We start from the raw sequence: 16801 nt of genomic DNA on the forward strand, positions 1-16801 counted from the left end.
GCCAACACCAGTAAGCGGTAGGGTGAAGTGTGTTGCCCAAGGACACAACAACCAGGACAGACAGAGCTAGGGATCAAACGGACAACCTTCCTTGTTACTAGATAAATTAGCTTAAGACTCCTTTTACTTTTGTAGCCTTTCTTAGAAAGCTAATGTCACAGGATTATGAACAACTGATGATATTTGTGAGCACGACAGGTTTAATAAAGAAAGAATTAAAATGCTTGTTTTTCTTTCCTTCCTGTAGGCGCACGCCACACTCCAGTCCAGTAGGTGGTGCTGATGCACCTTTTAGCTGGTTTGCCAACCGCAAAAATCCCCCAAAAGAAGCCGTCATGTTGTTAGTTTGAGGTAGTGATGGTAAATTTGATTCTTTTTACTGAATCGAGTTTTAATGAGTCACTCACCAAAGTGAATCGGGTTTTTTGAGTCATTTGATTCACTGAGTCAGTTGACCAGAGAGTGCAAAAAATGTACATTTTCACTCAAACTTAATTTCTTTTCTCTTTTCATGTAAATCCTACTGCTAAGATGAGTGATTCTAAAAGAAAACAACAATTTTATAAAGCAAAAAAGAGCAAAAAAATGTCTAAAGGGAACATTTATCTTGTTTATTTTTATTTTATTAGTATTTTCCTTAAATGTGTCAAGTATATATTTTCTCATCTAAATGTCCACTGAGCCGTGAGCCAGGGGGCGGTAATGCGCCTTAACATTGGTTGCCAACCAAGAAGAAGAAGCTGTGAGCCCGGAGGGAGGGGGTGAGTGAGTGAGTGATTCGTTCGCTCTATGATTCAGCACAGGAGGGAGGGGGTTAGCGAGTCCTGAGTGACTCGCTGGCTCTATGATTCAGCACAGGAGGGAGGGGGTTAGCGAGTCCTGAGTGACTCGCTGGCTCTACGATTCAGCACAGGAAAGGAGGGGGTGAGTAGCTCAAATGTGCTGTTAGCATGTTAGCAGAGCGATGCTACTGTGAACCGAGGAGCTATTGTCTTGATGTGAGCTTCTACTCAGGGTTTTTTCTTCCAGTTCAGAGCAGAAATGTTTTTGTTAAGATACTGGATGTTGTGTTTTTCTCCACAATTTTAATTATAAGCTAGATATATTGCTGCTAACAGCAACAGGGATGAGTCAGTGAGTCAGTTGGGCTTGTGAATCATGATTCATGAGTCAGTAAAGTGATTCTCGAGTATTGAACGATTCGTTCATGATTCGCGCATCACTAGTTTGAGGCTTCTGCTGGTTTGGGGGATACAGTGGTGGGTTAGTTGAACTCTGGAGTCCTGTACCAACTTAAATCCGCAGAATGATGAAGGGAAAGACGGTTATTGTGACCGGTGCGAACAGCGGGATAGGAAAGGCCACAGCAGCCGGCATTGTGAAACTCCAGGGTCGTGTAATAATGGCCTGCCGAGACTTGGACAAGGCTGAGGAGGCAGCTCGGGACATCCAACAAGGCACCGGTGCAGAAAGTACACAGCTGGTGGTCAAACAGCTCGACCTCGCTTCACTGACATCTGTACGCGCATTCTGTGAAGACATAATAAAGGTAGTTATGTTTTTGTTACATGTTGACATCGCCAGAGCCCCAAACATGGGATTACACGCCACCCGCGTTTTATTTCACATGTACTAAATGGACACAAGTGTTGGGCCATGTACACATAACACATAAACGAGCCTTTCTGACAGTCCATATAAAATCTTAAGGCGTTAATATGGAGCTGCTCTACCTTTTACAGCTCAGCTTTCTTTAGGCTTTATCAAGGTTCTGTGTGGACCAGTCAAGTTCTTCCACACCAGTCATGCCTTTATAGACCTTGGGCACTGGTGCAGACTCATGCTGGAACAGAAAGAGCTACCAGCCAGTGGCCCTGAGAGGTCAAACCCACTGCAACTCAAGAAAACTCAACAGCAAAAACCCACAAAACACAACAGAAGTTGAATTAAAGAAATCTTATGGCACTCAGTGGACCAGCTGTGGAAGTGAAACAGTCCAAAACATGCAAAGGACTGCACTGAGACACGCTGAAAAGACTCAGATGGAGAAAACCCTTAGCATTGCTGAATATCCATACAGTGTGTCACCCGACTGGCTGGACAGTCCACAGTACTGGCTTACATACCACTGAATGCTTGTAGCTAATTAACAATATTTATATTTCTTCCTGGTGGAAAAATAGGTTAAAGTGGAATTTGGCAGGTGGCAGCATCCTAAAATTGGGAGCAGCTCTGCAGAGTGGGAATAAGTCACTGGTTTTCTAAGTATGTAGCGGCTGTCGTCTGAGCTGGTCCTGAATGAGCTCATCCACTCTTTGGAGGAAGCTCATTTATGCTGCAGTGTGCACATGCGCCACAGACCTGTTTTATATCTAGTGCGTTTCTAGTAGTAAAAGTACACTGTGTACGAAATAATCTGTTCTCCTCTTTGCTGTTACACAGGAGGAGCCTCGGCTAGATGTGCTGATCAACAATGCCGGTATCTACCAGTGTCCTTACACCAGAACAGAGGATGGCTTTGAGATGCAGTTTGGAGTCAACCATCTGGGACATTTCCTGCTCACCCATTTGTTGCTGGATCTTCTGAAACGATCAGCTCCTAGCCGCATAGTGGTGGTCTCTTCCAAGCTCTATAAACACGGTTACATAAATTTCGAGGACCTAAGCAGCGAGAAGTCGTATGACAAAGCTTTTGCCTACAGTCGCAGCAAACTAGCCAACCTTTTGTTCACCTGTGAGCTTGCCCGTCGCCTGGAGGGCAGCGGAGTGACAGCGAATGCTGTCACTCCGGGCATAGTGAGGACTAATCTGGGGAGGCACGTTCACATCCCTGTGATAGTTAGGCCGCTTTTTGACCTGCTGTCCCGAAGCTTGTTTAGGAGCCCCGAAGAAGGAGCTCAGACATCCGTCTATGTAGCTTCTAGCCCGGATGTTGACAATGTGCAAGGAAAGTGCTTTGCAGATTGTCAGCCTCAGGTTCTTTTGGACAAAGCCATGGATCAGGAACTGGCCGCTAAATTGTGGGACATTAGTGAAGTCATGGTGGGGATAATCACATGAGATCAGTGTGAATTTTGAGACTTAAAAATCAATTATTTAATAAGCATTTATTAACCAAAGTCTTTCTAGACAGCACAAAGTTAAACAGGGCAGAGCAAATCCAAAGCCATGTTTTCCAGAATTAAGACTTTTGTTTGTCCTAAGTGATCGGGTCCTGTCATATCTTCAAAGTCTCATAGTACCATACTTTCCCAGTAGAGCACGTTGCTCTCAGACTGCAGGCTTTACTTGTGTTTCTTAGAAATGTCAAAAGTAGAACGGGAGCAGAGCGTTCCTGTCTGTGGAACCTGCTCCCAGTCTCGGAGCGGTTAAATTCAAATGTTCCTTTTAGATAATGCTTGTAATGAGGGCTGCGGCAGAACCGTCCCTCAATTTTGCTGATGTAAAGCTGAAAGTGAAACTGTGGGTTCAGGATTCTTTGGAACTTCCCATGAACTGAACATTTCTCATTTACGCCCCTCGTTTTGCTCCTGATGTAAATGAATGTGGAACGGCATGCAGTAAATGTGCAGTAAAAATGTCATTAACCTGTTCAGGGATGTAAAGTCATATGTCATAATGTGATGCGGTTGTCTTCTCTCATAAAATTGAAGTGAATCGATATTGTTTCCTCTTGGAAATCATACTCTGGCACATGAAGTGGATTATTACAGTAAGTTTTTTATTTAACTAGGAAGTGAAAGTCTTGGGCTGTTTTGCGACAGTCGGCCCTGCTGTAGCGTGTTTTTGAAGGCAGGAGAAATGGGATTGCCTGGAGAAAACCTGAGAAAGCACGAGGAGAACATCTAAACCACACACAGAAGAGCCCCGCTGTGAGGCAGTGCTAACTACTGAGCCACAAGTCTTTTTGAACTGAATGCACTAATAGTTGTTGCAGTGGTATTATACCACAAGCATGTGTTGTGGAAGTTTTTCCATTTAAATAAAGCCTGCAGATGAGCGGTGAGCGGTAGCCAACATTCTTTAATCCAGACACACAAAGACAACGGACAACCAAGCTTGATGGAGAGCCTGCATGACGCGGGGCAGGTCAGCAGAGTCTCTCTGAGCCTAGCATGGCCCTCACTTAAATACCTTCTCCAGGAACAAAAGGCAGTACACAGCTGTTTCACACCTTAAGGTTCACACTCCCTTGCTACCTCCCAGAGTCTTCAAGAGACAAAAGACTCTTCCTGTGGAGTGGTCTGCTTCCCCCCAACTTCCTTCTTACAGTATGGGTGTCAGACATGTTAAAATGCAGTGGCACCAAGGCATTATACAATAAAATAATGTGATTAATACATAAGTAAAAGAAATTCCTATACACATGACAATGAGTCAACAGACAGTCGTCCAAAATAAGAGAGTTTGTTATACTTACACTATAATTTATAGCTGGTTCTTTAGCTGAGGCCAGTGTGTTTGTGTAAATGGGCTCAAGCATACAGTTTGTTGTGTTGTGGCCCTTTTCAACATCAGTGTTTTATGGACTCAAACTTGAATAATATTGAGTCGTCCATGTGTACAAACGTATACAAATGCAGTACAAAATTAAAATGATCTAGATTCTCCTTGGTTTTATTCAAACAAAGCTCTGAAAAGTTTTCCTTGTAACTCTTGTCAATAAACATCCACAAAACCTCTCAAGAAATTGTCCCAGTTTCTGCTGTCAGCAGGAAAGCCTGCCGCTCGTATTCTCCTGAACACACACTCTCCTTACAGGCTTTTATACGTTTCCATCCACGCTGCAGAATGATCGTTTCAGAGTTCAGCTCGAACTAGTTGATGAATTCATTTTCCATTTGACCTGAATTTCACTCATTGTTGGATGCAGTGGTGCAAAGCATGTCACCACTGGACTGTAGAGCAGTGGAGGCGTGTTCTCTGGAGTGACGAATCACGCGTCTCTATCTGGCAGTCCATCGGATGAGTTTGAAGGTTTCCAGGAGAGCGGTACTAGTCTGACCGAGTGTAAAGGTTGGTGGAGGGGGGTTATGGTGTGCGGGTATTTTTCAGGACTCGGTTCCTTGGCTCTACTGAAAGGAACTCTTAAAGCTTCTGCATACTGAGACATTTTGGACAATTTCAGCTCCCAGCTTTGTGGGAGCAGTTTGGGGATGGCCCCTTCCTGTACCGACATGACTGCACACCGGTGCACGAAGCAAGGTCCATAAAGACATCATATTAAACCCTACAGACCTTGAAAGCAATGTCACTAAAGTTCATATCCGTGTGAAGGCAGATGAGTGAATACATTTGGCAGTGTAGGTATGATTCTTCATATCATGAGTCTAAAGGTAAAAATAGGTAAGATTCCAGCTTCAAAAATTCATTTTATACTGTCTATGATCTTTAAACTCACTGACACACATTTATTTTCCTCAGCCTCCTGGATTAAAATGGAGCTTCTGCTCTTTATTTACCTGTTGCAGAGGTGAATGCAGCTGATGGTTGAGAGCTCGGTTGGTGACAGTTTTCTTTGTCTTTCATCAACATGTATAATGATTACTCAGACTTTTGGTGTAACAACCTGCTGTATGTGCAGCTATTTTACTTCACTTCCTAATTAGGCCTCATTACATCGATCATAGCGTTATGTTATTTCTCTGTTTTTATGCTCATTATGTAAAGAAAGGAAACAAATAATGCTTTGTTGCTGTGGATAATTTTTTAAATTCAATTCAAATTATTTATAAAGCACCAAATCACAACAAAACAAATCAATCAAAGCAACGTGAGTCATCTCCATCAATTCAATTATTATGCAAATTATTTGACCACAGCATCCATTTGTATTTATTAAAAAACTACAAACTCTACATTTGTTTAGTGTTCAGCTCTTAACCAGCAGATTGATCTGGTTCACATTTCTGGCTGATTTCAGATTTGACTGAATTTGTAAATTCATTTTTTTTTGTTCATGAAATATTTGTTGTTGGTTAGTTAACATGTTGTGCAAGTGTACAGTCTGTGTGGATTTAGTTCAGGGGATTAAGAGTAATCCAGTTTAACACTTACCAGCTCCTTCTATATGCTGCCAGTATCCCTGCAGTCCTCACATGGCCCTGCTGCCTGAGGACACAGTCTGTGTCGCCTCACACGAGGACCCTCGACGGGCTTCTGAAAAAACAAACAACACATAAGAAATTGGAGGTTTTTGGCTGAAAATAACGAGTGAGCTAAACGGCTCTGAAATATCTCATTTGTGTTATGTAATGTTCAAGTATTTAGGGTTATGATGATGCATCCTAGTGTGATTTCAGTTTTCAAATGAGGTGTGCAGAACAGAGTCGGACTCGCTTCATTAACAGAATAATTGATCGTCACAGACCCTCTGGGAATGGAGGCTAACCAGGTGTTAGTTAGCTCAGTGTATTCTCACATTTTGGCTTTCTCTGAGCATTTCAGTCTAATGATGATAAGCGGCACACTGATTAAGAGTGAAAGTTTTGCCCTGTGGCCCCATGCCTTAAACAGATGCGTTGTTCTTTGGGTTTATTTATCCAGCATCCTGTGCAGATTTGTCCTCCTTCCACAAACACGACTGATGAGCCCTTAGTTCACGATGACCCGAAATGCTTCGTGTTTAGTGAACACCCACATAAGGTTTTGGCATAGACAGTGGGCATTGCAGCACAGGTACACACGGCTCAGGATTATAAGATTATCCTTCAAAAAAACCATCGCAACTCTATTTACAGCTTTGTTATGACCACAGCCAGTATATAAATGCTGTGAGGAGAGTGACTGCATGACTGAGACCGCACTTCTTTCTTCTTCTTAAACAGGGTAAGAGCTGGCAGCAAACATGAGCACACACTGTAGCAAAAACTTTTCTATGAAAGTACTTTTTAACATCTCGCAAGCTTTTCCTGGTTTAATTGTGTGTAGAAGAGTGGGCGTTTATTCTTTTAGATGTGTTAAAATGTAACTTCAGATACAGATTACACTCATAAATCCTCACGTTGATGTAAAATATTTCTTGATTGTGTTAAATGATGGTCAAGTAATACTCTACACATCGTTGTATAAATGTATGAAAGCCAGTGCAGCAGCATTGCTGATACTGACGTGCTGTGGCTGGAGCAGTGTCAGTGACTGAAGAATAATACAAGTCAAAGGAAAGATTTACTGAACGGTGGAGGGAGCTGCTATGGTGCATGGTTTGGAGATATCATTAGGCTGGAAAGTGCTCTGTCGTCCAAGCTGGTCACTGCCAGTAGGTACGAAGGGTTCCTTGTGAATTAAATGACTGATGCGAGGGTGGAAAACAATTCTCTGTACTTATTGTGCCATTTACGTAAGTATGGAGATCCAGAGGGAGCGATGAGGCCTGATCAAGAGCTAAATGTGCTCAGTCTCACCTTTAAAAAGTTGAAAATTGAAACAGGTTTTACTTGATGGCACGTTTTGATCCCTGGGTGCTGCACGCTGATCCTGATTCCCGATCATGTGTCATAGCTGACCTTTGACTTTAGTTCTGGAATAGAGACTATTAACATACAGAAGTCATAAAAAAGAGATGAAACTATTTTCATGTTTGAACTTTTTAAAGATGAATGCAACAGCAGCTGAGCCAGCAGAGGGCTCCAAGCCTGCTCCTCCTAAGTTCAAGCAGAAAGGATCTCGGCAGTTTAAGAGCAAAGCTCCCAAACCTGGACAGAAGGGGTGAGTTGAGTAATTATTTACACTTAAACATCAGTTTCTTGTACTTTCTTTGAATACTTTCCATCTGCTTTTCCAATAGCTTTGACAATGATGTCCCAGGGATGGAGGAGCTTGGAGGTGAGTGTGATTATTATGTTTATTGTGAAGCTGTTTTATGTTGAAATCTTATGCTTGGCTTTTATTTTTCTTACCTTGCAGACTCTGCAGTGGTCTGTCCCTGGGAGGCCTTTGGTGACATGGAGCTGAGCGACCTGGCTCAGTTTGGTGTTGTCTAAACCCACCAGCAGACCTGTGTGAATGTTTGGAACATCTCTATGGTTCCTAATGTAGAGGATGAGGAGCATCCTCTGAGTCTAGGGGGCTTGGCGGTCTCAGGGTCATATGGAGACTCTGTAACTCTGTTGTAAATGGAGAAAGGAAACAGTGGAACCTTAGATCTGTAAACTATCAAAACAAAATCAAGCAAACTTGCACTGAATTTAAAGGACCCTACTTAACATTTAACAGCCTGCTGCTAATAAATCCACAGATATGTTTCTGATTTGTCTTTGCTGAGGACTTTGTGTAGATTAATGTGAAGAAAAACAACTGAATCCATGTTAAGATTTGTGAAATAAGATGTGTTAGGCTTAAGTGTATGACAGCCGATAACTAATCCTTGCTACACATGGGTTGCAAACATGTTGCCACTAAACCTGTGGCCCATGACAACGAACCCGAGCATCCCTCCAGTGGCGAGCCAATCTGATCTCAGCTTCATGGAGCCAGTGTGAGGTCACACAAAGAGACCGAAGACGCTCACAAGAAGAAAAGTTCTTCAAGATGCTGAACAGCCTAACTGCCACTCATCTTGAAAGACTATTTTCAAGTGTGCTGAGGAGATCTTGTATTTGAGTTTAATTCACAAAATGTTTGAGAATTAAAAACTATTTATGACATTTTTTTTGATATTATGTTTTTATGACCAGAAGCTTTCCCTTGACCTCAGAGGAAAGTATCATGATGTTCATGAAGCATGTAAACCATTGTAACTATAAGATCTCTCTCTCTCTCTCTCTCTCTCTCTCTCTCTCTCTCTCTCTCTGCTGTACATACATGCAAGTAAAAAAGATTTATAAACAGAATTTATGACAGCAGAATAATAATCACAGCTTGCTGAAGGTTTAACTGAATGTTGAAAGTTAATGTAAATGTCTTCATAATAAATGGATTGGACTAGTTTTTACATAGTACTTTTTTATTCTACTTGAGCACTCAAACTGCTTTAAAGCACATATTAGCCAGTCCCAGAAGAACACTGGCGTATGTAATAATCCAGTTATGATTTACATGATCACTTATATGCTTTTTCAGGCATGTTTATTTTGTCAGTAGAGAGCGTAGACACTCAAAAGCTTTTAGTCCGTGTAGACGAGCACTCCCCTGGGAAATCAAAACTGAACTGAGAGGTCTGTGACTGTAATTTGTATTTTTCCACAATGTCAGGTTAGCCTAATATTTTGGCAGTGGCCTGTGAGTTGACAAATCCAGTTTATTTGTATTAAAAATGCATTGGTTGTAAATAATACATTAACAGAAATGTGGAAAAATGAGAAAAGAAGTCATCTTTTCATAAATATTTCAGGGTTGCCTCGTAATGTTCCACCATCTTTAGTCCATTTGACTACATGGTAGTGTCAAAGCCCTTCAAGAAGTAAGTCTTGCTGAGATGTAGCCATGAGTGAGAATACAATACAGTACAACTTTATTTATATAGCACATTTAAAACCAAAGGTACACCAAAGTGCTTCACAACAAGGTTAAAACACAAGATATGAGATAAAAGGCTATAACAGAGTAGAAGAAACCCCAGAAAGTACAGACAAAATAAGAAATAAAACATTAGAGCATAGTTTAGAAGATAAAATTACTGAGTATTCATAAATATAAGGTGGGGGTATTAATACAGTGGAACATAAGGATAAGATAAATAACATAAGGGAACAATAACGTTTGTTTGAGTGGTCAAAAGGACATTATTGTCACATTATTGTGTTGGTGGAGTGAGGAGCAAATGACACTATTTCTAGAAATGATAAATGGACTCGTTCTTTTATAACACTGCTTTACTTCAGTGTCCTCCATACAACATGTCTCATTCACACACAGTCATACAAACACTTTTTTCTACATCTAAGAGCTTTCTAACTGACATTCACACTCTGACAAACACATCAGCAGCAGGTCGGTGTTCAGTATCTTGCCCAAGGACACTGTGGCATACAGACTGGAGCAGCCAGGGATCAAACCATCAACGTTGTTATTAGTAGATGACCTCCTGCCACAACCACCCCAAAGAAACCCATCATCTATTGGTCTTATAGCATCAGCTGAACCTGAGACATGACGTATCAGGGAAACTGGATACATGAAATCATTGAAAGTGCCTTAAACTTATTACTTATAATGCAGCAGGGACATAGGTGTACATGTAGATGTCACAGTCATGTAACATTACAAAAACTGATGACATGTCACATGCTTTCTGGCACGTTCTGGCTTCAGGATGCCTTAAGCACATTATTTTTTCAAAACTACTTGCTTAGATGATCAGCATTACCACAGAAAACAATACACTTGTTTGTTTGTTAATTTATTTCGATCATGTGAACAATATACAGAAGTTCATTTAGCAACAAAAAGAAGAAAAAAATGCAATACAAAATAAAGTTGATACATTTCAACATGTCCCAATTGCTAGCCTTGGTAGCCGGGGATCAGTCTGCAGAGCCTCCACTCCTGGCTGCGCCCGGCTCACAATGCACCTGACCCCTACGACGCCTCCTGTGGGTGGAGGGCCTACAGGAGGATGGGCCCATGTCCATGGATTAAGGCCTGGCCACCAGACGCTCGCCCTCGGGCACCCTCCCCGGGCCTGGCTCCAGGGCGGTAACCCTATCCCAGGCAGGGTGAACTGTTCCCTTGGTCTTTCACTCATCGGGGTCTTCTGAATCGCTGTTTGTCAAGAGTGATGTCTTTGCAATGGGAGAACCTACCAAGGATCAAAAGCCCCCGGACAACATATGGGTTAAGGTTAGATTATAGAGGTTAGAGATTATATCTCTTGGCTGGCCTGGGAACGCCTTGGTGTTCCCCCGAACAAGCTGGAGGAGGTGGCTGGGGAGAGGGAGATCTGGGCTTCTCTGCTTATGCTGCTGATAAGCGGAAGAAAATGGATGGATGGATGGATGGATGGATGGATGGATGGATGGATGGATGGATGGATGGATGGATGGATGGGTGGATGGATGGGCATTCGAGCATTGCTTCACCTGTTCTGATCAGTTACATATGGAAAAGGAGTGGGAAGAAGTGACACTTATTTAATCCCACCCCTTCGCCATAAGTTATCTCCCTGCTGTTACAGAATTTCTATTTACAGTTCTTTGAGCGCCATGTTTCTTTCTGCTGCAGCACATATCTAATGACAGACAGGCTGCTAATATCAAAGAGAGCTGGTTTAATTAACCACACAATTTACCATTAAGTAGACACCACAGTAATCACCGCTGCTGGCACATGTGATGACATCCAATGCCAAACTTTCAGACGTGTTATAACAAGACGTTGCTGATTAAAAGTCAAGAGATTAGCAAATTAAAAGATTAACGTGTCAGTAATCTGCCATGCCCCTGTCAGGTTAGAGCGAGGCTAAGCAGCAGTCCAAAGCTCTTTAGTTTGACTGTGTATGCAGACACCTTACAGTCATTTCTGCAGAACTTCCATACAAACAAACTCGGGTTTTTTTCCTTCAAGCTGGCAGAGGCCATGGGACAAGAAGAAAGTCACAATGAGGAGATGGACTTGGCACGGATTCATGAGCTGTGTGTCATTTTTATGAAGGAGTGTCCAAGCGGTGCCCTGCACCTGCATGAGTTCAAGAAGATCTTTGGAGTCCCAAGCAGTTCTGTAGAGGAGTCCCTTTTCATAGAAACAATATTCAACTCGTTCGACACAAACAAGGTAAAAAGACGGAACAATTTGTCTTTGTAAAAATAAATGTACAACTTTACTGTAAATGTACCTTTTTGTTATTTTTAAACAGGATAACACACTGGATTTCCTCGAGTATGTGGCAGCACTTCACTTGATTTTACGAGGTAATCTTGAAGATCGGCTCAAGTGGTCCTTCAAGATGTATGACAATGATGGAAACGGCAGGCTGGACAGGACGGAGGTGAAACGGCTTGTCAGGGTAAGATAAACTATGTGATTCAAAGTTTTCCTACTCGGCTTTTCTTTTCATTTTGAACAGTATGTTCAGAGTGAAGATTTGTAGAAAAGGAGGATCATCTGGAGCAAAGTGTAATCTGTCTTAACTGTGAGAAATGACCTGGTTTCATAACACAAATCTTTTCAAGACGGCTTAAAGTACTACTCCTGTGCACCAGATTAGGCCCAGGGGTCATGTAATGTAGCCTCACGGGACATTAGATAAACACTTGGACATAATCAGGCCATTCTGGGAGACTGCTGTTGTAATTTACTTGAAGCTTCTAAATTTGGAGACATAAATGCTGGTCATCTTATTTGTGAGCAAACAGACCAAGTGTGTACACATCTAGCCTTTTTTTTGGTGTGTGTGTGTGTGTGTGTGTGTGTGTGTTAGACCACAACACAATATGCTGTCTGCACCTGGATCTTTTTTCAGCTATGCATCATATTTAGCAAATCACAAAGAAACAAAACTTTGGCACTTTGTTCAGTCTACCCAGTCCCATCGTCTTCTTCTATTTTCTACTTGAAAGAACAGAACAAACTTTCCTGTCAGCATATTGGAGGACAACACACTGTATATTTAGGAAATTAGATCTAAATTGAATGTGAGTGTGCTTGATCATCATGTCATGTGTCTCATACAGATTCTTTACAAAATCAAACTCCACAAGACTCACATAAGCATGACTCCATCCCAAATCTGTGACCGAATCTTCGAGCTGGTTGACCAGAATAATGATGGTGAGTGTAAACCACTACACTATGTTGTGAATATGCTGTGATTGTTCTTAAGTCTTGGTGATATCTTAGACATGAGACGTAACATGTCTCATGGTCTCATGTCACTGTAGTTTGTTCCTATACTGACTTCATATATGTTCTGTTTTCATTTCAATGTATCCAAAATAGTAAATCACCACAACCTAATACGAGTTTATCGTTAACTACCCACTTTTGGTTTTAAGTATTTAGATGTTCCAGTTGTCTCTTCTAAGGAGGAAGCAGGTGTAATAAAATATGTATCTAATCATAAACTCTGAGGTGATGAAGTCTTGGAGCTTCTTCTGAGAGCCTCTTTAATCATCTCTGAGTATATCGTCATCACTGGAGCTCTGATACTTGGATTCACTGTGGCAAAAAGAGCAGAGCTTCAATTTACATGCAGTGGACTGTGTAATATGAATGCATCATTGTGGGCCATATAAAGAAAGGATTTTTTAAATGAGCTTTGTTCACGCTGTCACTGTCATAGACAGAATAAAGATCTGATTAAAAAATATGTACATTTCTTTATACTGCCATAATTTTACATTAGATATTGAAATCTGATTATTCAGCTCTAACCTGACAGGACAAACTGTAGGTGGCAGACACTGAAGATAACATTAGCAACGAGAGAACATGGCTCGCTGATGGATCTGTGGTGGTGACTCAGACAGTAATAGAGTCTGACGTGGATCCACCCTTAATAAGCTTGTTTTTAGTAACTAAAATCTGTTTTTGGAACAGTTTTTATGTCAGAACATTTTATTGTTTCAGCAGTTGTTGTGAAGTCTTTCTTCTTAACTAGAAATAATTCTGCCATCGTGCACTCTCCTTGCCCTCTGTGGTCTTTCAGTTTTTATTCCTGAGCTGTGCACTCATTCTTTTTGAACAATCTCTGCGTCTCTGAAAGGTTCATTTGGATTTTTCACTCTAATGATGGCCTCTCTTTCTCACACTAATGCCTCTTTAGGCCCCATATTTACAATTAGATTGCAATTACAGTGAAAAGCAACAAATAAAATACAGATTTTACTTTTTGATTCAACTTCAGATATCATGTCTGCTTCATTTGTCATTAAATAGCAAGGAGGCAGACCTTACCTGGCCATGAAAGTGGTTGTCGGTCAATTGTCCCATTCATTTTGAGCCTTTAAACTGGGGCACTGTTTCTAGAAAAAGCTGTAATTCTTAAATATTTAATGCAAAAAAATAAATAAAATAAGACCCCTTGAATTAAAGCTGCAACTCAGTTACGTTTTGATTATTTAATGTACAATTCACTGTAATGGTGTAGACGTAACACTGCAACAATGTGACTTTTTCCCAAACATCATAGAAGCCATGGTATAAAGTCAACAGTGTGGATTGTGTTTTTGTGCCCAACAGGTGAGATAACCTTGTTGGAGTTCATGGAGGGAGCTCAGAAGGATGAATGGGTCATGAACCTACTGAAGCTTGATGTCAACGCCACCGGCTGGGTCATTCAGAACTGCGGCAGACTGGAATCAGCCACATGATTTATTTGGAGGCCGACAGAGTGGTGCTGTCTACATACCTGAGGTTTAAAAGTTTGCCTTTGTCTCCACGTTCATCTCCCTGCAACTTGGAGCTGGAGCACAGCGCGCTGTTTCATAGGTGCAGTTCAGCAGGGGTGGTTGGTCCAACAGTCCAACAGGCATTGCTTTGTGTCTGTGCTCTGAGCTTCTTATCAGACTTATTTTTCAAAATGTCAAAACTGGAAAAAAATAGCACTTAGCTTCAGGCAGACTCCATGTCATTTCACTGGACAATATCAAAAAACAGGTGAAAAGAAAAAGAAGAGAAGAAATAGAACAAAAAGAAAAAAAACGTGTGCAATGATTATTACATTCTTAGATCCATAATTGTTACCCATGCAGGATCATATCTTATAAATATATTTATACAGAGAGACAGAGTTAATTTACACTGTCAACAAAAAACTGAAGCACACCTTATTTAAGCATATATATATATATATATACTGTATATATATATATATATATATATACAGTATATATATATATATATATATATACTGTATATATATATGTATATAATTAGTTATTATGATGAGGCTGTATACTCTTGATTTGGACATTATACATGAAACTCTTCTGTTACTCCTGTAGTGTTCAATCATTAGAGTAATGTAATGAAAGATACTTACAGTCATGTGAAAAAGACATTTCTGATAGGACTCTATATAGTTATAGAGTAATTGTTAGCCTGCGGGTCTTCTTTTCACAGCAATAACTTCAAGGAATTATTCACTGTGTGAATTTATCTATCCGTTCTCTGTTGAGGGATTTTGACCAACTCTTCTTTACAATAGTGTTGATTGAGGTTTGCAAGGAAATAATTTATGCACAGCAGTTCACTCAGACTGAGGTCTGAATTTTGCTCATGCTGAATCAAAACTTTGACACCTGCTTTTTTAGCCTTTATGTGCTGGTGTGCTTGGATCCGTTTTCTGTTGTATGACCCAGTTTTAGCCAAGCTTTAGCTCCTGGATAGATGGCCTCATATTTGACACTAGAACACTTTGGAACACAGAGTTTTCCATGACTGCAAGTGATCCAAGCCCAAATCATCACCCCTCCACCACTGTGTGCTTGACAGTTGGTATAGACTGTTTCTGCTGTGCTGTTTCTTCTTCGGTGAGGCATGTTATGGTTAAACTTGTCCACTTTAGTGTCATATATGTAAAGGACATTCTGGAAGTCTTCTAGTTTGTTCAGATGCAACTTTTCCCACCTAAGAGTGCTGCCAGAAAAGGCTCTCTCCTGGAAAGGATCCAAAAAACACATTTATTCAGTCTAACTGTACAATCACCAACGTTTGCATTATCCATGCTAACTGAATATGACATGTAGCTCTTGGGTTTTACTTTTTGGTTTGCATCTTTCCCACTCCTTTGAAGATGTTGGCACTGAGTTAAGGTTTTCATACTTGCTGATGATCAGTTAATCAGATGCATCTGATTAGCAGCACCTGACGGCTATTTTCTCTCTTAATTCCTATGGAAGCAGGAGCATTTAGTTTTTGACAGGACTGCACAGAGTCATGTGAACACTTTATATTCCGCATGATCGTATGTGCTAATAGTAGCAGCACATATCCTGCAGAGTGGTGGAACAATGCATAACTACAGTTTGTTTTATTTATTGATTTATTTAATCCTTTCTTTCACAAACTGGTGTCTAAGAACATTATTAAGGAAAAGTGCAAAGGTATTGGAACAAATAACAATAACACTGTATTATGTCATGCAGGAGTGTGCCAAAGGAGGCAGCGTAACAATGAATGTGAGCATGACTTTTGTTTCTTTGTTGCACTTGGAATCTTTGTCACGTGTAATAATGTATCCATTTAAACTTATTACAACAACTTATTTTGCCCTTTTACAGCAAACAAAAACATGTTTTGTTCACAGCAAGTTGTGTGTCTGCCATTTTATCATTTGGCAAGAGAGACTAAAAGAAACTTTCTGATGAAACCAGGCAATACGGTAAAAAACAAACCAAAACAAGGAGCTGAGAGATACTAAAACTGGTATAATTATCTGTGGATTTGTCACTTTATGTACAAATTACACTACATACTGTACATATGGGATGACATACGACAAGACAGGAGATTATTTTGAGATTATTTTGCACCTGGTGCCATTAAACTATCATCTGATTTCAGGAGAATACTCGAAAATATATGTGGTCTCAACATATTTAGAGTTAAGTTCATCAGCACAGAAATTTCTGTAGTATTTCACTTCCTGTTTGGACATCAAAAGATTTCCTGGTGAACTTGAAAGATAATTTATATGAAATGTGCAATTATTTTATTAATAAAATATATATATATATATTTTTTTTTTTTACATCATGTTGCATTTTCTTCGTTTTTCACACTGTACTAGTTACTCACTCAAGTCAGCACTTTGTAGACATCCACGCTGAAGCCCAGTTACGTCTTTTAAAGCTGTGAAAGTCAAACAAAACTCCCTGTAATTTTTGATATTTAAACATTTTCTTCTTTAATATCAGAGATGAAA

General features: G+C 40.5%; 3 protein-coding genes across 4 annotated transcripts; all 3 read left to right on the forward strand.

Moving 5' to 3' along the window:
- Positions 1–255: 255 nt before the first annotated feature.
- Positions 256–4940, forward strand: LOC134624901 (retinol dehydrogenase 14-like). 2 transcript variants are annotated; one of them, XM_063470033.1, is made up of 3 exons: positions 256–351; positions 1233–1549; positions 2443–4940. In XM_063470033.1, the coding sequence occupies exons 2-3, from the start codon at positions 1307–1309 to the stop codon at positions 3058–3060; spliced, it is 861 nt and encodes a 286-aa protein (XP_063326103.1). In that variant the 5' UTR covers positions 256–351; positions 1233–1306; the 3' UTR covers positions 3061–4940. The 2 variants fall into 2 exon arrangements, with proteins under 2 accessions (XP_063326103.1, XP_063326114.1); XM_063470044.1 differs by lacking the exon at positions 256–351 and having other exon boundaries at positions 1139–1549.
- Positions 4941–6699: 1759 nt separating this feature from the next.
- On the forward strand, positions 6700–8932 carry LOC134628640 (retinal cone rhodopsin-sensitive cGMP 3',5'-cyclic phosphodiesterase subunit gamma-like). Its single transcript, XM_063475414.1, has 4 exons — positions 6700–6828; positions 7595–7707; positions 7787–7824; positions 7906–8932. The coding sequence occupies exons 2-4, from the start codon at positions 7595–7597 to the stop codon at positions 7980–7982; spliced, it is 228 nt and encodes a 75-aa protein (XP_063331484.1). The 5' UTR covers positions 6700–6828; the 3' UTR covers positions 7983–8932.
- A 2507-nt stretch (positions 8933–11439) lies between these two features.
- guca1g (guanylate cyclase activator 1g) lies at positions 11440–14692 on the forward strand. The gene is made up of 4 exons (XM_063475517.1): positions 11440–11709; positions 11792–11941; positions 12609–12705; positions 14116–14692. Exons 1-4 carry the CDS (start codon positions 11515–11517, stop codon positions 14244–14246), a joined length of 573 nt encoding a protein of 190 aa, XP_063331587.1. The 5' UTR covers positions 11440–11514; the 3' UTR covers positions 14247–14692.
- Positions 14693–16801: the final 2109 nt, after the last annotated feature.

The sequence above is a fragment of the Pelmatolapia mariae genome, linkage group LG1 (assembly GCF_036321145.2).
Source record: "Pelmatolapia mariae isolate MD_Pm_ZW linkage group LG1, Pm_UMD_F_2, whole genome shotgun sequence".
Classification (NCBI taxonomy): Eukaryota; Metazoa; Chordata; class Actinopteri; order Cichliformes; family Cichlidae; genus Pelmatolapia; species Pelmatolapia mariae.